Here is a 20,387-nt window from a genome sequence, read left to right on the forward strand (position 1 = left end):
GATCAGCAGCAATTCTCTATTTGTATTAAAGGTGGGTGGCAGTGGGGTTATTTTTTTTATGTTTTTTGAGTCAGATGTATCTTTTAGACGCTGGTGAAAATGTACGTGGGGCGTTAGAAGGGGCAAACCCAATCCTTTCTCTCTTTCCCTACCAGACACCTACCAAAGAGCACCATACTCATCAGTTCTCAAGGAACCTTAATAAACTTTGAACATGCAAATTTAAATGTTAAGCCTAATTAAACAGATATCACCACCACTTTTCATTTTGTGCGTTAATGGGGACACATACAAGCAATGAGTCTCATGAGCGGAAAAACAGAATTAGCATTTATGGTTTCTAATTAAGTTTTGGCTTCCAAATAGGATGTTTTTACTTTTCACGCAAAGTAGTGAACTTTTAAACTAGAGAAGGGAATAATAAAATTCCCAAATCATTAAAAGGAAATTAATGGGAGTGGCGCCATTTTGCCTTTCACAGCTTCTGATTATATATATATATATATATATATATATATACTTATAATTGATTTTAGAAAGGAAGGGAGAGAAAGAGAGAGATAGAAACATCAATGATGAGAGAGAATCATTGATCAGCTGCCTCCTGCACACGCCACACTGGGGATCAAGCCCACAACCAGGGCATGTGCCCTGACTGGGAACCAAACTGGGAATCAAACCATGACCTCCTGGTTCATAGGCCAATGTTCAACCACTGAGCCACTGCGGCCAGCACTTCTGATTCTTCCCAGCCTATCTAGAGTTCCGTGACCCACAGGAAACGCAAATCCATTTGTGATACAAGAATAAATAACGAATGGGAATGTGCTTTGAAAAAAGGAAATATTTCTCTCAAATATCAGTTGTTTATTATTATTGTTGTTGTTGCTGTTGTCATAATAATACCAGGCCCTTGGGATTGAAAAGAGAGTCTTCATGGACCACGGAATATTAAATGCATAAAGTTAAAAGCATTTATCATCTTCAGTTCTGCCAGGGTCAGGAATATCAGAAGTCAAAGTCTTTAAAAATTGAAGCCAAAAATGTTTCCATGTGGAATGGATGGTTTATGAAATAAAAGGCAAAAGGCACTTGGAGCAGTCGAGTTGCACCTGGCGCGTATATAGCACACCAGACAAAAATAAACCTTTATTTTCCTGCAAATCGCCTGCAACTGCTTAGTTACTACCAAGGGAAGATGTCTCCTATTTTGGTGGCCCTACAGCTTTCTCTCCTTAATTAGAGCCTCCATATTGTCTGGCCATCTGCTCTGGGTTCTACCCAGGTGGTGAGGGAAGGGGTATTTTATGATCTCATCCTTTTAGTGGGAGGATAAATTCCACATTAGTCTCATCACAGCAAAATGTCTTTTGGGAAGACACGTGGACCCTTCATGGTGCTTCCTGTGTCACAGCTAACCACTTCCACTGGCCGCAGAGGTTGTGGGGTTTTCTGTTTGACCATCTCCCGGCCAGCTAGCATGAAATCGTCATATGCAGAACAGATTCTACCTACTCTCTCAACCAATGTCCATGTGTTGTCTCCTATTGATTTGCTGCTGCATAGAAACTTTGAATTTCTCCCTATATAGCTGCCTTCTCTTATGTGGAATCAGTTTAGCTATTAGGTGCAACCTATTTGCATAGCCACCAGCCCAGACTAACCCTTTGACCCCAGCTTCTCATTTTCCACATTCAGTCCAGCACTCTGGTGCACTGTTCACAGAGATCGCCCTCAACAGTTCTCCATCCCTGCACACACATTTCTCCTCCCGTGAAGAGGTGAAGTCTACTTGTCCATCATTGAATCTGGAATGGCCTTATGGCTTGCTTTGACATTGTGCTGTTCTGGGCCTGAGCCTTCTAAGTCCTGTGAGTGTCGGCTTTTGCTCTTTTGGAGCCTACCTGCATGGAGAGAAGTCCAACATATCCCACACCAGAGAGAGGCTGTGAAGACAGGCCGTGGAGGAGACACCACATGGAAAAAGAGGCCACATGAAGAAAACCAATGGCTCAGATATGTGCGTAAGTCAGCTGACACCAAGAGAAAAGAGAGGCCCAGCCAGCCCACCAGACTCCAGTCTTTTGAGCCAGTGCTCAGGAGGTACCAGACATGAGACAGAGACTCTGTTGGGTCCTCCAGGCCAGGCTGGCTGCCCGTGTCTGCACCACGTAGAGCAGAGAAAAGCTACCCCATCAAGATGTGCCTGAGTTCCTGGCCTACAGATTTGTGAGTAATAAAGTGGTTATTGTTGTAAGCCCCTTACAACAACTTTGGGGCTGATACAGAAAAATACTGTGATGATGACTATAATAATGGCCCTGAAAAAACCATGCTACCCTGTGTCTGTGACCCCTTGCAATGTGATATAGCCCTCTCCTGTTTATGTTCCATGTGGTGGAAAGAGAGACAGAGAGAGAAAGCAAGCTTTGTCCTTTTAAGTTCAAATTGCAGATTCATGAGATAAACAAAGGATTTATTTTTTAATTCACTAAATTTGGAGATGGTTTGTTACACAGCAATAGAAAAACATCATCTTACCAACATTCCAGTTGCCATCATTATTTTATTTAGTATATCAATGCCGATGAAAGTTTCTTGGTAAAATTTTTGATATGTTGTAGTATAAAATTTCTGAGTAGAAATAAAAGCCAGTATCTACATTTCTTCCAATAATGTGCCCCTGGAGCAATTTTCTACTGAAAAAAAAAATTTCCTAGTAACCATTATAGTTATATAATGTATGTATTGATTCTTTTTGTTTTTATTGACGAGAGAGGAAAGAGAGAGAGAGAGAGAGAGAGAGAGAGAGAGAGAGAGAGAGAGAGACTGGTTTGTTGTTCCACTTATTTATGCATTTATTGGTTAATTCTTGTATGTGTTTTGACCAAGGATTGAACCCACAACCTTGGTGTATTGGGACAACTCTCTAACCAACCGAACTACCCAGCCAGGGCTATGTATTCTTTAAAAATAAAATTCTTACTCTGATGAATGCATTCAAACTTACATTTATTTCAGGAGTCTTATGAAAGGTCAATAATTGTGCTTTTTTGTGTTCTTGCTAGACAATCTTAGAATTCCAGTTTTTAGGCACTGTTATTGTTACTGGCTTAACAAAGCGGAGTCCCCAGACAGGCAGCCTCGGCATCACCTGGGAACTTGTTAGGTTTGTCCGTTAAAGGACCTCATTCCTGCCCCACAGAACTGACGCAGGGTGGAGCCAGGCAGCATGTGTTTGACAAGCCCCAGCTGATGCTGGTGCACATGAAGGTTGGAGAATCACGGCTGTAAATCGGTTGTAACAGTTTGGCTGCGTGATCACATAGTAATTGTGTTAGTGAATACTAGGTGTTACGCTTGAATAATGGAGTCGAGTTCTAATCCTATATCTTCTTACGCTTGAATTATGGAGTCGAGTCCTAGACCACCTATGTCTTTTTTAAGTCTCTCTCTCCCCGCCCACTCTGGAGTCAGCCGGTTTACCAACAAAGCCCTGCGCTGCAGTGACGGAGAATTAAACATCCCGAGGCGAGAGGTCTGCGCCAATCAGAAGTCAGCCTCGAGCCGCTCGCCCATTCCGGCGGTGTGATTGGTGGATTCCCGGCGGAAGAGCCCGTCCGTAGCTCCGCCCCCACCCGCCAGCGCCAACCAATCGTCGCCCGGCGCTCGAAGGAGCAAAACCGCGCCAGCGATTGAACATGGCGGGCCACGGAGCCGGCGGGTCCCGCGACTCCCGGGGGCGTGCGGACGGGGCGGATGCGGGACCGTCGGAGGCGGGGCTGTGGGAAACGGCGAGAGACTATGAGGAGCAGGTGGAGAGCCAGGAGCTGTTCGAGGACCAGGCGGAGGTGGGGACCCCCGCGAAAGAGAAGGACGCGGGCCTGGTGGCGGAGGCCGAGGCCGTAGCTGCTGGCTGGATGCTGGACTTCCTCTGCCTCTCTCTGTGCCGGGCCTTCCGCGACGGCCGCTCCGAGGACTTCCACCGGGCCCGGGACAGCGCCGAGGGTGAGTGTCGGGCGCGGCCGGCGGCGGCGGCCGAGGCCTGGTCTGCAGCGCTGTCCCCGGCCCCCCTGGGGGGCGGGCGAGGGCGGGGGAGCGGAGAGACCCAGGCTCTGAGCCGTTGGCGGGCATCTCGCATCCGCCTACTATCAGCTTCCCCCGTTTTTCTCTGATTCTGAATTTTTCTGAGAAAAGTGGGGGGAAAATACCTTTAAATTTGATACAGAATTAAATGTGTTAAAATTGTCAACGTGAGAAACATTCAAACCTGTAGAGCAGCGGTTCTCAACCTGTGGGTCGCGACCCCTTTGGCGGTCGAACGACCCTTTCACAGGGGTCGCCTAAGACCATCCTGCATATCAGATATTTACATGACGATTCATAACAGTAGCAACATTACAGTTCTGAAGTAGCAACGAAAATAATGTTATGGTTGGGTCACAACATGAGGAATTGTATTGAAAGGGCCAGAAGGTTGAGAACCACTGCTGTAGAGGATTTTTATGACTTTGTTTGAGCCGAACTGACCATTGCTGGGAAGCAAAATCCAAAGGGATTGGGAAAAAATGCTCTGGAAAATGGCAGGCAGTTCTGCACCTTATGTTGTACATTAGAAGCAAAGGGAAAGAAGTAATTGGTTTACGTGAAATCCATTCGTGAGCGATTAGGGAGGCGGGAGAAAGCGAGGCGGGGAAATTGCTGGGATTGGCCGAAAAGTGAAATGATAGGCACGTGCTTCTTTAATCTGCCCGGCGGGCGAGGATTGTGGTCCGCCCCGGTGCCCAGGGTGCGCCCTGAGGGTCCGGAAAAAAAGGAAAGACACCCTGACCTCCCAAAGGCACGTGGTCTTCGGTGGGAGAAGACAGTGGGCTCGATTAAAGCCAAGGTTGGCTTTTGTCAGGGACGATTGTAGCCTAGGACAAGCCTGCTTTTCGTTAGAAAGTTTCCATTTCAGACCATCCTTCGTGGTTACTTAGGTCCCTTGAGTGTGTGAGGCCGCCACACAGGCCTCCCTGGGCTTGTCATTCGCGAAATGCACAAAATCGCTCCCAGCCCGGTGTCCAGTATCTTTTGTCTTTGTTGGTGCTTTTGTTTGTTTTTCTTTCCGCTCGGGGATTCCTGTGAGGCCGAGCGCCCAGGTGACCTGGGCCTGGGTGTTTTCTGCTAACTTGGGAGCTGTCTACGCCTCATGGGCTTCGGAGTAAAAGTGAGGGCCCCTGAAAGGTGCTGCCTAGACGTGCACGCACAGCCTTTAACTGCTGAACAAAGACCCAGATCCACTGAGAAGACCAGCCTGGCTTTCTTGAACGCCAACAGAAAGATGTGTTACCCGACTGAAGGGGTCCCTTTGCCTGCGCTCACCAAAGCCCCGTGAGACAGGAACAGGAGCCCAAAGAAAGCAAGGGGTTCGTTCTAGAACAGCGGTTCTCAACCTTCCTAAGGCCGCGACCCTTTAATACAGTTCCTCATGTTGGTGTGACCCCCAACCATAAAATTATTTTTGTTGCTACTTCATAACTGTAATGTTGCTACTGTTATGAATCGTAATGTAAATATCTGATATGCAGGATGTATTTTCATTGAACATAATTAAAGCGTAGTGATTAATCACAAAAAGGATATGTAATTATATATGTGTTTTCCGATGGTCTTAGGCAACCCCTGTGAAAGGGTCGTTCGACCCCCAAAGAGGTCGTGACCCACAGGTTGAGAACCGCTGTTCTAGAAGGTGGCGCAAGCCCAGAGACGAGTGAGCTAATTTAATGCTCAGAGACCTGGCTTCTGATGGTTTCCAGGGGATGGGTTCCTTAGGGGGAAACCATTACGCATGGTGACTAAGGGAGCTAGGGTCCTGGCCTGTTTGACTGGCTGACACTAGGGTAGGGGTGGCTGACCAGCCATGGCTTGGATTGGTATGGTTTCACTGCTTTCATGGGCCTGGAGCTGAGCCACAGCTGAGGCCCACCTGTTATCTCCAGTTTGATTGAAACTCTCTGTGGTCAGTGCTTTGTTCCTAAGATTATTTGATACAGACCAGAACCTTATTGTCTTGTGGGTTCGATTCCCAGTCAAGGGCACCCACCTGGGTTGCAGGTTGGATCCCCACCCATCATTGGCCCTGTGGGAGGCAACCAATCAGTGTCTGTCTGTCTGTCTGTCTGTCTGTCTGTCTCTCTCTCTCTCTCTCTCTCTCTCTCTCTCTCTCTCTCTCCCTCTCTCCCCCCTCCCCTCCCTCCTCCCTCTTCTTCTCTCTCTCCCTTCTTCCCACTCCTTCTCCTTCTCTCTCTTCCTCTCTCTCCCTCCCTCCCTCCCTTCCCCCCCCTTCCACTCTCTCTAAAAAATCAATGGAAAAAATATCCTCCCTCCTTGGGTAAAGATTTTAAAAAAAAAAAAAAGAGCCCAGCAAGCATGGCTCAGTGGTTGAGTGTCACATGAACTGGGAGGTCACAGTTCAATTTCCGGTCAGGGCATTTATTTGATATCTGAATGCCCACCCAGGTGTTATGCTAGACAGTGAGTATATACAGTGGTGAGTAAACCATAATCCTGGACCTCAGTGAGTTCATTACCATATAGCAATGAAAAACAAATCACTGAACAACTAAAGTAAAAATGTGGAGGAAACCAAAAAAGATGAGTGTAGAATGCTATGGAAGCATATAACAAAGAAGCATTGCCCTAACCGCTTTGGCTCAATGGATAGAGCGTCGGCCTGCGGACTGAAAGTTTCGGTCCCAGGTTCGATTCCAGTCAAGGGCATGTACCTTGGTTGCAGGCACATCCCCAGTAGGAGGTGTGCAGGAAGCAGCTGAATCGATGTTTCTAACTCTCTATCCCTCTCTCTTCCTCTCTGTAAAAAGTCAATAAAAATATATTTTTTTAAAAAAGAAGCATTAAGACCTAACAGGGCCATTATACTTCACCTGGTGCTTACCTGGTATATATAAAACTCAAAAAGCAGTCCTGCAGCCACTAAGCAGATAAGACAAATACATTTCCTCAATTCTAAAATGCCTTAATATTACACTAAAATTTAAACCAAATTCATTCAATATTTACTGGACATGTACTTCTAGCCAGTATTAGGGACTAATGACTGAATGAGGAGATAGCCAACTGGTCCTTGCCCCTCAGATGGTTTTAGGCACAAATTAAAAAGTTATGCAAGTGACTAATTAAAATTTTAATGAGTCCCACAGTGGATAAGTAAAGCATAGGAGCAAAGTAACAGAAAAACCTAATCTGTCGAGAAGAAAATCAGATCCCTTCTGTATTCGCTTCCCTCCATATTCAGTTTAGTCAACTGTGGTCACTGCAGATATCCTGCATACCATTGCCCTTCTGAACAAGGAAAACCTACTATGATTGAACTTGGCTACCTGCTCTTTTCATACCTGTAACCAACACTTAACTGAAACCTTGACAGAAGTAATATAAAATATTTCCTATAACATTAGGAGTTTTAAAATATAAAATGTTTCCAGATAATGACTAGACACATTTTATAATTTGGGTCTAAATCTCCCTATTCATTAGAGTGCTACATGTGAAAGTAGTTTTAAATATTTATTATTCTACATGTGAAATACTAGCTTTATTTTACAAGTGTTTATTGTTGTAATTTTGTTTTGATACAGTGGGGCCTTGACTTACGAGTTTAATTCGTTCCGTGACGGAGCTCGTAACTCAAATTACTCGTATGTCAAATCAAAAGGTGAACGAATGAGACACGTGATGCTGGGATGATGTGGCGTTCACTGTGACGTTCGCTGCGCCAACTAGCGGTGGGGTATCTGAAGCTGGCTCGTAACCTGAATTTTAGCTCGCAACTCAAAGCAAAAAATCGGCCGAGAGACGGCTCGTATCTCGAAAAACTCATTAGTCAGGACACTCGTAAGTCAAGGCCCCACTATATTTTAAAAATTGCCTACAAATAGCCCTGGCTGTTTTGGCTCAGTGGATAGAGCATCGGCCTGCGAACTGAAGTGTCCCAGGTTCAATTCTGTCAAGGGCACATGCCTGGCTTGCGTGCTTGATCTCTAGTGAGGGACATGCAGAAGGCAGCCAGTCAATGATTCTCTCTCATCATTGATGTTTCTATCTCTCTCCCTCTCCCTTCCTCTCTGAAATAAAAATATATGTAGTTTTAAAAAATTGCCTATAAGTAAAAGTATATAGCTCTAACTTTATGGTAATTTTTGTGTGATGTTTATAACCTTTTTTCTCAATAGACCATATAGGCACTGCTGGGTCAGGGTTGTTTTTTTAGTTTTAATAAAATTCACTTTTTTTCCTTTTTCAGCTATTATTCATGGGTTATCCAGTCTAACATCTCATCAATTGAGAACTATATACATATGCCAGTTTTTGACACGAATTGCATCAGGAAAAGCCCTCGGTAAATATGTATTTTTATCTTATATTGGAAATATTTCAATCTATGTCTAAAGGTAAGACAATGAGAAACAGATGGTGAGCCATCATTTGTTTTTGAGAGTTTGCCCACATGTATTTGTCATATACATATACACACAAGCATATCTAAAGCAAGTAAAAGAGATACAGTCCCCATCTTAGAGTAGTAGCTCTCAAACTTGATACTGCTTCAGAAATATGAGAGAACTTGTTTTAAAAAAAGAAAGAAAGAATGCTGAATCCCCTTCCTCTCCATGAGTTTCTGATTCAGTGGGATGGGTGAGGGGCCCTGGAGTTATGTTTCCTGTAAGTTCCCAGGTGATTCTGATGCTGCTACTGTGGTCCCACACTTCACAGACTCTTCCTTGGAGATTTAATTTAAGTTTGTATGGTAACTTTTGAGGTGACTTTTCCTGTCATGCACACTGTTTTGTTTTTACCAGCACTATGATATTTGAAGCCTCTTACTTGAACTTGATTTCAGCAATTATCTATGTAAGCCGATTTCTAACTATAATATCTCTTGCTTGTCCCCAGAGTTCATTTTAGATTGGAATGGGCATGCCTGATTCAGATTATCAGTAACGGTTGATATTACAACACGGTCATTTAAAGGGCCTTTTGATTATAGTGAAGGTTCTGAGTGTCACATTGAGATGTTTGTATGTAATTTGCTAAGTAGTTACCAGCCACTGTGAGTCTTTGATCAGAAAAACCTGATCAAACTTCTGTTTTAAGAAAGTTTAACAGTAATAAAAATACTATCTCATTAAATATTCACATAAATCCTATGAGATAGTATTTAATGTTCCATTTGTAGGTGAGAAAAAAAGAGGCTTAAAAAGGTGAAATAATGTTTTCAGCACTATACAGGTAATAACAGCGTCTGGAATAAACTCCAAAGTCAAGTTTTTTAACCACTATACAGTGTTTTGCAACAGATTGGATATGGTAATGAGAAAAAGGAATAAAATGGTGACTCCTTAGATCAGCCGTGGGCAAACTACGGCCTGCAGGCCGGATCCGGCCGTTTGAAATGAATAAAACTAAAAAAAAAAAAAAAAGACCGTACCTTTTTCTGTAATGATGTTTACTTTGAATTTATATTAGTTCACACAAACACTCCATCCATGCTTTTGTTCCGGCCCTCTGGTCCAGTTTAAGAACCCATTGTGGCCCTCGAGTCAAAAAGTTTGCCCACCCCTGCCTTAGATTTTAAGTCTTGGTGATTGGAAGAATGTTGGTAGAGAAATAACTTTGTGAAAGATCCTATTTCAAACATCCACAAAATATATAACAAGGATTTCAAGTAGTATATGGTAAAATTAAATATAAAATAAACTAATTTCATGCTCTAGTCTAGAGGTTTGTTATAATACATAATGATTCTTTTGAATTATTTAAGAATTCTGTTACTGCCCTAGCTGGTTTGGCTCAGCGGATAGAGCATCGGCCTGGGGACTGAAGGGTCCCAGGTTCGATTCCGGTCAAGGGCATGTACTTGGGTTTCGGGCACATCCCCAGTGGGGGGCGTGCAAGAGGCAGCTGAATCGATGTTTCTAACTCTCTATCCCTCTCCCTCCCTCTCTGTAAAAAATCAATAAAATATATATTTTTTTAAAAAGAATTCTGTTACTGTGATACCTTATGTAATGTATAGTTTATTTTAGCTCTTAAAATCAGTATTTTAGTAAAGAAAAGCTTTAAATGGTAAACTAATCTAGCTTTTTCCCTTGTTAAAGTTGATTTTTAATAAGGAAATCAACTTGAAAAGTGAGATCACTTCCCTAAACTGGTATATATAAAAGCAATGCCTAAGAGATCATATACACTTGATAAATATTTAAATAAATGAATTTTAAAAATTGACGCAGTGAGGTTCTATTTAGCTTTCTAACTTATTTTTGTTATGGTTTTAAAAGATGCACAGTTTGAAACTGATGAACGAATTACACCCTTGGAATCAGCCCTGATGATTTGGGATTCAATTGAAAAGGAACATGACAAACTTCATGAAGAAATACAGAATTTAATTAAAATTCAGGTATGAGTGTTACTTTCTGTCTATAATTATTATTCTGCTAGAAAATAAAAATATATCTAAAGAAATTAAGAGTCACTCTAATAGAAGTTGGGCAGTAAACCCAGAGGAAAATTTAATGTAATCATTTTCTTTAGAAATTTGACCTTTGGTTTATAGTCTGGACATGAGCTCTGCGAGCTGGGACTTAGAGTCTGCTACATGAGTGTTTATTGCCACACTTTGGAAAATGTGCCACATCTATTTATAGTCCATCAAGCAAATTTGAAAAACTTGTGGTTTGTGCCCTCTCATTCACATATATGTATATGTATATTTTAGAAAGTGTCATTGGATAGTTCAAGGAACAATTTTTAAAAAAAAATATTTTTTTATTGATTTCAGAGAGGAAGGGACAGGGAAAGAGAGATAGAAGCATCAGTGATGAGAGAGAATCACTGATCAGCTGCCTCCTGCATTCCCCACACTGGTGATCAAGCCCACAGCCCAGGCATATGCCCCGAACGGTAATTGAACCATGACCTCCTGGTTCATAGGTCGACACTCAACCACTGAGCCGTGCTGGCCAGTGCCCTCTCAATTTTTATTCAAAGATTATAAATGTGAATAAATTAGAATATTTCATTTTTTAAAAATCAATGGATTTTTGTTATGAAGAGAACATAAAGTTTCAACTCTGTAAAATTTTAGGAGTAACCTATTAAAGAGTGATAAGCCAAAAAAGCCACTCAAAGATATAAGAGCAGGAAAAATGTGTTTTGCTAAGAGGAATTTTGTTAGATGAATAAACTTTTCTACATTTAAAATGTTTTACTGTTGAGTAGGAGAGAAAATCCCACCTTCCCAGGAATTAATTTTGATAGTATAGTGACTGTCAAGTAGAATTAAGACTTGACAAGAATGGGCAAAAAAGACTGCTTCTTTTAAGAATTTCAACCTAGGGCAAAGAGATTTGTCATGCTTTCCAAATTTTGGGAGTGCTCTAGAAGAAACAGGCCTTTGTTAATATACTAGTAAAGTTGAGTGGGTTACCATAAAATATATAGCAAACCTGTAATATATTGCTTACTATTTGCCAGGTGTACTATTCTGAGTACTTTCATATATAACTCTGTAACCTTACAACAATTCTGTGAAATAGATACTATTTTTTCTACCCTTTTACATATAAGGAAAATGAAGCAGCGCCAAGAGGTTAAATAATTTGCCCAAGTTTACAAAGCTACTTAGATAGTAATGGTGGTCCCATATCTTATCACATATGGTATCAAAAAAGGCCAGTTTATAAAATGATTATTAAAAGCATCTAGTTTCCTAGGTTTCTATTAGAGATTTTTCAGGCATCCTCTCTAGCAGATTTTATATTAACTAATGATCATAAATGCCACTGTTTCCCCACATTTTTTGTTCAAAATATTTAAGTGGATTGTAAATGTACATAACATAGCTTCTAAGTTATTAATACCTGCCTTTAATTTGGCCTGAATTCAAAAATGATAGAATGTTGCATGTTTATTAGCATACTAAAAAGCCCAGTGCACAAATTTGTGCACCAGTGGGGTCCCTCGGCCTGGCCTGCAGGGATCGGGCTGAAGCCGGCTCTCCAACATCCCCTGAGGGATCCTGGATTGCAAGAGGGCGCAGCCAGGCTAAGGGACCCCACCGGTGCACGATCGGGACTGGGGAAGGATGCGAGAGGTTGACCAGTGGGGGAGGGACTATGGGAGGGCTCCAGGGCGTGCCTGGCCCATCTCACTCAGTCTTGATCAGCTGGACCCCAACAGCAAGCTAACCTACCGTTCGGAGCGTCTGTCCTCTGGTGGTCAGTGCACATCATAGCGACTGGTCTTCCAGTCAACTATCTGCCTCCCTGGTGGTCAGTGCATGTCATAGTGAGAGGTTGAGCAGCCTTAGCATATCATTAGCATGTTACACTTTTATTGGTTGAATGGCTGACCTGTTGACCGGTGACTTAGCATATTAGGCTTTTAGTATATAGTATATGAAGTTTTTTCATGTCTTTTCAAACCACAGTTATTTTATCTTTGAAAAAGTATTTTATATAATTTATCAAATCAAAATTATTAAACTCCAAAAAATAATATTGTTAAACTACATAAAAATATTTTAAATGAAGTAGCTCAGACTTCTCTGAGTTATTTCAATATTAAACAACAATTATTTTACAAAGCAGTCTTAAGTATGTATTTGTCTTTTTTTAGGCTATAGCTGTTTGTATGGAAAGTGGCAATTTTAAGGAAGCAGAAGAAGTCTTTGAAAGAATATTTGGTGACTCAGATTCTGATACGGTAATTGTTTAAATTAGAATCAGAATTGTAGAACTGTTTATATGGCATGAGGGAAATGGGGGGAGTACATGGAAGGAGAAAGGAATGATGAACAGTATAGAACAGTGCTGTCCAGTAGAAATACAGTTCAAGTCCAATATGTGATTTTTACATTTTCTGGTAGCCACATAAAAAAGGTTAAAAGAAACAAGTGAAACTAATTTTAATAAAATTTTATTTAACCCAATATGTTAAAAAAAATACATTGTTTTTAACATCTAATCAGTATAAGAATGTATTGATGAAATATTTTGCTTTCCTTTTTTGTGCTAAGCCTTCGAAACCTGGCGTATATTTTATACTTTTGTCATACATTTTAATATATATATACACATTATTGATTTTAGAGAGAGGAAGGAAGAGGGAGAGAGATAGAAACATCAGTGATGAGAGAGACTAATTGATTGGATGCCTCCGCACTCCCCCTACTGGGGATGGAGCCCGCAACCCGGGCACATACCCTGACTTGAAATCAAACCTCAACCTCCTGATTCATAGGTCACTCAACCAGTGTCACACTGGCTGAGTTGGAGTCATACATTTTAAGGGCTTAGTAGCCATGAGCGGCTAGTGGCTACTATATTGGGCATTGCAGGATGGAAGAAGGCATTATAACTTGCCTATTTTTCTGTAAGTTTCTTATATGTTCATTAGTTGTTAAGGTCAAAGATTAAAAGCAAAGTGCTATTGGAGTAAATTAAGCTTATTCAAAGAAAAAATAGTTTTATATGTTTTCTGTAAACTTTTTATTAATAACATACCTCTAGCATAGTGCATGTAGCATAAATGTGTAAGTAGGTGTGTTTTCACAAAAGAAGCACATTTGTGTGATGAACCCCTAGACCCGTGGTCGGCAAACCGCGGCTCGAGAGCCACATGTGGCTCTTCGGCCCCTTGAGTGTGGCTCTTCCACAAAATACCACGTGGGGGCGCGCACATACAGTGCGATTGAAACTTCGTGGCCCATGCGCAGAAGTCGGTATTTTGTGGAAGAGCCACACTCAAGGGGCCAAAGAGCCACATGTGGCTCGCGAGCCACGGTTTGCCAAGCTGCAGTTTGCCGACCACTGCGCCTAGACCATGAATCAGAAGATTACCAGCACTCCCACCCTCCAGTCACTGTCCTTCCCACCTTCTCAAGGGTAACCACTGGTCTGACTTGTAACATCCAAGATCAATTTTACTTGTTTCTGAACTTGCTATACAAGTTTATATATATATATTAATATTGATCCATGGTGTTGCTTATAACAATAGTTCATTCTTGTTGCTTCATTGTAGGAATATACTATAACATTCTACTGTTGATGGGCATTTGAAGTCATTTTCAGTTTGGGGCTATTACATTCCTTTATACTCGTCTTTTGTAGGACATATACCAGGTGTCCCAAAGAAATATTTACACACTTTAATAGCTGATAACTCACCGTAATTTTCAATCTTTTTCAGGTTTAACTGATTTGAAATAATAGGTGAAGCCAGACTAAGCTTTGAACAAAGAAAATTTATCCTAAAGTGCCAGTAGACTTTTTTTATGGGGATACATAAAAGATAAAACCGGCAACAGTCAACTAATTGGAGGCACACAAATGCCAAAAGAAATAATTCTTTTTTGTTGTTTTTGTTAATCCTCATCTGAGGATTTTTTTTTTTTCCTATTGATTTTTAGAGGGGAAGGGAGGGGGAGAGACAGATAGAGAGAAACAACGATGTGAGAGAGACATATCTATTGGTTGCCTCCTGCATACCGGGCATTGAGCCTGTAACCGTAGAGGTTTGTGCCCTCGATCGCAATCAAACCTGAGACCCTTGAGTCCACAGGCCAATGCTCTAACCACTGAGCAACTGGCTAAGGTGAAATGATTCTTGATGTTTGCGATTCCACTGCTTCGCATTATCAGCAGTGCCTGAACTAGAATGGTCATCAGTTTGGAAACAGGCACAAAACAGTGTTCATTTTACAGATTCTTTTAAATTTTGTATGTTAAAAAACACTGACTTTATAATCATTCAAAGCGTATATACATTTTTTGGGACACCTTGTATGTGTTTTTATTGGTATGTACTTAGGAATAGAATTGATGGGTTACAGGATATGAACATATTCATTCAGTTTTGGTAGATGCTGCCAAATAGTTTTCCATAATAGTTATATTAATATTATGTCAGTTTCTCTAGTGCTGTGAGAGAGTGAGAGAGTGGAAGGGAGGGGGAGATACAGAGAGAAACATTGATGTAAGAGAGACACATTGATTGGTTGCCTCCCACACACACACCGACCAGGGCCAGGGATCGAGCCTGCAACCAAGGTACATGCCCTTGACTGGAATCAAACCCAGGACCCTTCAGTCCGTGGGCCAACGCTCTATTCACTGAGCAAAACTGGCTAGGGGCACATTGTGTTTTAATTTGTTTTCCTGATGACTAATGCAGGTGAGCATCTTTTCATTTACTGGCACAAATATAGAGTTGTGGGGTGATGACTTTAATCCACTGAGGGACTAAGCCAAGTTGAGAGTCAGTTATAGTTTTAGTATGGCTCCATCTGTGCCTAATTTCCTCCTGTTCCTGGGGTATAACACTCCAGATTGCAGCAGAAAGCCTGATACATTTATTGGGTTCCCTGCCCTTACTTATAAACAAGGGCTGTGACTACAGATGATGTCTTAGTTCTTAAATTTGGTAATGGACATTCAGGTTTGTAATCTTTTTAAAGTTCTTTTGTGTGTGTGTGAAATATAAGGTGTTTCTTTAAGTCAGGAAAAATAAATTGGTGGGCGATTTAAAACATGAGAATCTTAAAAATCTCTTAATTGTAGGTCTTTGAGTTTATATTTACAAAATGATCTTTTTAATTTATGACAAAATTTCTATTTATCTTATTTGATTTATGGGTTAATGTTTCTTCTCTTTTCTCTAGTCTTTACAAAGAAAATTGCTTATGGTAATCTCTCAGAAAGATACATTTCATTCTTTTTTCCAACACTTCAGCTACAGCCATATGATGGAGAAAATTAAGAGTTTTGTGAATTATGTACTTGATGAAAAATCATCAACATTTCTAATGAAGGTATGCATGTATTCAGAAAGACTGGTAGACTTAGGAGAAATTGATATAATAAAGAAGAATACTTGAAATAGAAATCCTTTAAAAGCAAATCAGAATTTTGTTTCGTGATTTTTTGTAAAAGAATGTGGCAAAATGTTACAATTAGTGAATGTAAAGGGTTTCTTGGTGGTATTTATAGTATTTTTATAACTTTTCAAAATAAGAGTTGAAATTTTTCAAAATAAAAAGTTAGAGGGAAAACTTAGAATGAGTTAAGAAATAAGCAAAAATATTTAGTTTCAATTTAAATTTTACTGAAAGTTTTTGCATATTTTTGGGAAAAGTAAAGTAACTTTTTTATCTTCAAATTTCCAAGAGAACTTTGGAGGTGTAACATATGTTCACAAGGAAAGACCTGCATAATGCTTACAAACCAAGCAGATAGCTGAAGTAGCTGCTCATGATGTCACAGCTACAGCATAGTGCCCTTGATTGGCCTGTGCATAGATATTTTGGTTATGACTATCAAAGAATTAGAAGCTTTAATTTAATGCTTTTTGTTTAAAATGGCTTAATGCATTCCTTTCTTTCTCCAACAACTTTTTTTAAGGCAGCAGCAAAAGTAGTAGAAAGTAAAAGAGCAAGAACAACAGTTTCTCAAGATAATGATGTTGACATGGAAACTCAAGCTAATTTGGAAGTACGCAAAAGGTTTGTAAATCTGTTTACATATTTTTTGTCTTCTGATGCAGTCTTTTTATGTAAAAGTGGTACTAGTGAGCCATTATTAATAAAAATATTATTGAGCCGTGGGTATATTGTCTTGCTGATGATTAACATTGGTTGATTTGGCGTATGTAGACTTATTTCACGGTTTATGCAAATCTGTTATATATGCCAAACAAAAATAGAGAATGAGAAAATACACAGTTTAAATAATGTAGTGTCATTTACCATTCTCAGAGGACATGTGCTCTGGAACAGTGTTGAGGTTAGAAACCTGAATCATCTGTGCCCCTTAGTTCTCAGATCCCACTTGCCCTATTATTTGACTGTTTGACACTACTGAGGGTTATTCTACTATTTAAGACATTGCTGCCGTAGTCGGTTTGGCTCAGTGGATGGAGCGTCGGCCTTCGGACTGAAAGGTCCCGGGTTCGATTCCGATCAGGGGCATGTGCCTTGGTTGCGGGCACATCTCCAGTGGGGAGTGTGCGGGAGGCACTGATCGATGTTTCTCTCTCATCGATGTTTCTGGCTCTCTGTCTCTCCCTTCCTCTCTGTAAAAAATCAATAAAATATATTTTTTTAAAAAAAAGACATTGCTCATACATCTTCTCTAAGGGTAAGCTAGCCCGCTTCATCTGCTGCTCCACTGAAGAAACAGTGATTTGCTCCAGTGCTGAGGGAAACCACTGTTTAGTCGTACATATTGAGAGACAAGAGTTCAGTCTCCAGAGTTATTTCTTTAGGGGTTTGCAAGGGTGACTTACACAATTGATTTTACCTTTGCTTTGGTTTTAGAAGCTAACCCTGTCAATAATATAAACCCTTCTATTATTAAAACCTTCTTTTCTATTGAATCGATGGTCCATTCCCTCTGTTCTTTCACCCTTAATTTAAGGCCAGAAGATAGTCATTCTGTGGTCTCCTTAACTACTTATTTAGAGGTGAGGATTGGTATCCAACAAGTTGGATGGACATAGCTTTGGTCACACATTAGGGCTGAGCTCAGTCATCTTATAACTAGGTAATCTCTCCTGTCCCTACTATCAGAACAGGATCTGGCTCATCTCCGCAAAGACTGTTAAAGTCTTAGTTCTTACTGACTTTTTTTTTTTTTTTTTGAAGACTCATTCTGAGAAGTATAGATTTTATTTTAAAAAAATTTAATTTGCCATTTTATTTGTTTTGTTTTTTTGTTAATCCTCACTGGAGGATATTCTTTCCATTGGTGTCGGGGTGGGGGAAAGAAAGAGAAAGAGAAACATCAAAGTAAGAGACACATCAATTGCTTGCCTCTTACATGTACCGCCACCAGGGCCAGGGATTGAACCTGCAACCCAGGTATGTGCCCTTGACAGGAAATCGAACCCAAGAACCTTCAGTGCATAGGCTGATCCTATCCAGGGGGCCACACTGGCCAGGGCCAGGTTTTATTTTTATTGACTCAATTATTGTATTTTATTTAGGAAATTAAAATTTAGTAATACTAATACCTAATACATTCTCGTGGCCCAGCCTTCCTGTCCAGTGTAATACTGCTTTAAAATAAAGATTTACCACGATTCTGGCAGATAATGAACACCTATCCTATGTGCCTTCCTTATATAATATCACCTACTTGTTTCAAATGTCTAGACACAAAGTAAATCAGTGTGTAAAACAGAATTGTTGATTTCTCATCTGCTCTCTGTAACCTGACTCCCTCACCTCACACATCCAGTTACCTCCCCAAGCGTTATGAATCCCATCTCAGAAATGTCTCTCTAACTCATCCTTTCTTATAATTTACTAGAGCATCTGCCCCCTGGTGGTCAGTGCACGTCATAGCTACCGGTCAGATGGTCACTTAGGCTTTTATATAAATATATATATATATATATATATATTTCCTAAATTATTACTTAGCCTTGTACCACACAAATCCATCCTTGACATGACTTCCAGAGTTAGCTTCCCATGAAAGCAGGTCTGTCTAAATCATTTCACAATAACCTCTGTTGGCTTTCTCTTCTTACTAGACGAGTTATAATTTATTGGCATGGCTTATAGGGCTTTACATAGCCCCTTTCTGGTTTTGCTTTTGTCTTTTTTTTTTCTTTATTCATAATATTATCCCCTCCCTGTCCACATACATGGTACTTTCTAGCAGCCAGAACTTCTCCCTCATCTTGAAATATTACAAGCTGTTTCATGCCTTGACCCTTGCTTCAGTTTTTGTGTTTTGTTTTGTTTTGTTTTAATCCTCACCCGAGGATATTTTTCCATTGATTTTTCCATTGAGTGGAAGAGAGAGGGAAAGACAGAACTAACGATGTGAGAGAAACACATTGATTGATTGCCTTCTGCAGGAGCCCCGACCACGGCCTGGGAGGAGGAGGAGCCTAGAAATGAGGTCGGGGCCCTTTACTGGAATTGAACCCGGGACCAGTCCACAGGCTGACGCTCTATCCACTGAGTCAAACTGGCTAGGGCAGCAAGGAATGTTTTTTTGTTTGTTTGTTTTTTAATTGATTTCAGAGAGAAGACAGGAGAGGGAGAGAGAGATTGAAACATCAATGATGAGAGAGAATCATTGATTGGCTGCCTCCTGCTTGCCCCCTACTGGGGTCGAGGCCGAAACCCAGGTATGTACCCTTGACCAGAATCAAACCTGGGACCCTTCCGTCCACAGGCTGACGCTCTATCCATTGAGCCAAACCAGGTAGGGCCAGTTTTTGTGTTTTTTAAAAATTTTTAAAGTATGTTTTTATTGATTTTAGGGAGAGAGAGAAACATCAATCGGCTGCCTCCTGCACACCCCTACTGGTGATCGAGCCCACAACCCACGCATGTGCCCTGCCCAGAAATTGAACCAGCAACCTCTCCATGCATGGGACGATACTCCAACTGAGCCACACCAGCCAGGGCTCTTCAGTTTTTAATTTCCTTCTTTCTAGTCTCTTCAAGGCAATCTCTTACTTGCCACTCAAGGTCTAGCTCGAAGATGACCTACAAGAAGTCTCGTTGTGCTCTCTGATAAGAGTTGTCACTTCTGTGCTCCCATAGCACTGAGTCACACCTGTGTGAAGGGACTTACCTTGTACAGTAACATATTTGTTTACCCGCCTGTATCTCTCACTAGATTAAGAATTCTTTAGAGGTTCTTAATAAGCTTTGTATCCAAGGTACCTAGTTCATTACCAGGTATACATTAGAACTTGCAGTGCACTAGACATAGGGAGCAAAACCAAAACTAGACACGAAGTAGAGATCAAGCGTCAAGCAACTAACAAAGCTATCCTGGAAGCAGATAGAATCAGAGTTGTGACTGCAAGGTCATACAAATGCTAGGAAAAAATGAAGCCCTTGTGTTACCAGTGCTGGATGAAATATTGTGCTCTGATAAAGCTTATAAACTGTTGGAGGCCATCAGAATTATAGACGTGAAACACACAGACATTACCTAACTTGTTAGTGTGCAGATGGACTTACACGCTGAAAGACTTTACATGGACAGCTTCAGGGACGGGTGAGCACTGAGCAGGGCCTTGGAGGGTGGTTTGGATTTTTACAGGTGAATGAAAGAGGAAGTATCATTTCAGGAGAGAATAGTTGCCATGAAGCCGTGGTGATGTAATGGTGGTGCTGTGTTGTGGGAGCTGATTTTAACTATCACAAAGGGGAAGGATTCATAAAAAAATCAGTCCTGGCCAGTGTTTCACAGTGGTTAGAGTATTGGCCCACACACCAAAGGGTGGTGAGTTCGATTGCTGATCAAGGACCTGGGTTGCCGGGTTGATCCCCACCTTGGTCAAGGCACATGCGG

At 41.1% G+C, this 20,387-nt stretch overlaps 1 protein-coding gene across 4 annotated transcripts in view; it reads left to right on the top strand.

Moving 5' to 3' along the window:
* The first annotated feature begins 3,680 nt into the window (after positions 1 to 3,680).
* The window catches only part of TERF1 (telomeric repeat binding factor 1), a 34,416-nt gene continuing 17,709 nt past the window's right edge, over positions 3,681 to 20,387 (top strand). For 2 of the 4 annotated variants that reach the window (XM_036338524.1, XM_036338523.1), the window contains exons 1-6: positions 3,684 to 4,008; positions 8,306 to 8,401; positions 10,341 to 10,462; positions 12,682 to 12,768; positions 15,728 to 15,877; positions 16,467 to 16,567. In XM_036338524.1, coding sequence (XP_036194417.1) covers positions 3,702 to 4,008; positions 8,306 to 8,401; positions 10,341 to 10,462; positions 12,682 to 12,768; positions 15,728 to 15,877; positions 16,467 to 16,567 — 863 coding nt within the window. In that variant the 5' untranslated portion in view covers positions 3,684 to 3,701. Of the gene's footprint in view, positions 4,009 to 8,305; positions 8,402 to 10,340; positions 10,463 to 12,681; positions 12,769 to 15,727; positions 15,878 to 16,466; positions 16,568 to 20,387 lie in introns of all 4 variants that reach the window. The other 2 variants (XM_036338521.1, XM_036338522.1) reach the window with 2 other exon arrangements.

Source organism: Myotis myotis, unplaced genomic scaffold (genome assembly GCF_014108235.1).
Source record: "Myotis myotis isolate mMyoMyo1 unplaced genomic scaffold, mMyoMyo1.p scaffold_m19_p_16, whole genome shotgun sequence".
NCBI classification, from domain to species: domain Eukaryota; kingdom Metazoa; phylum Chordata; class Mammalia; order Chiroptera; family Vespertilionidae; genus Myotis; species Myotis myotis.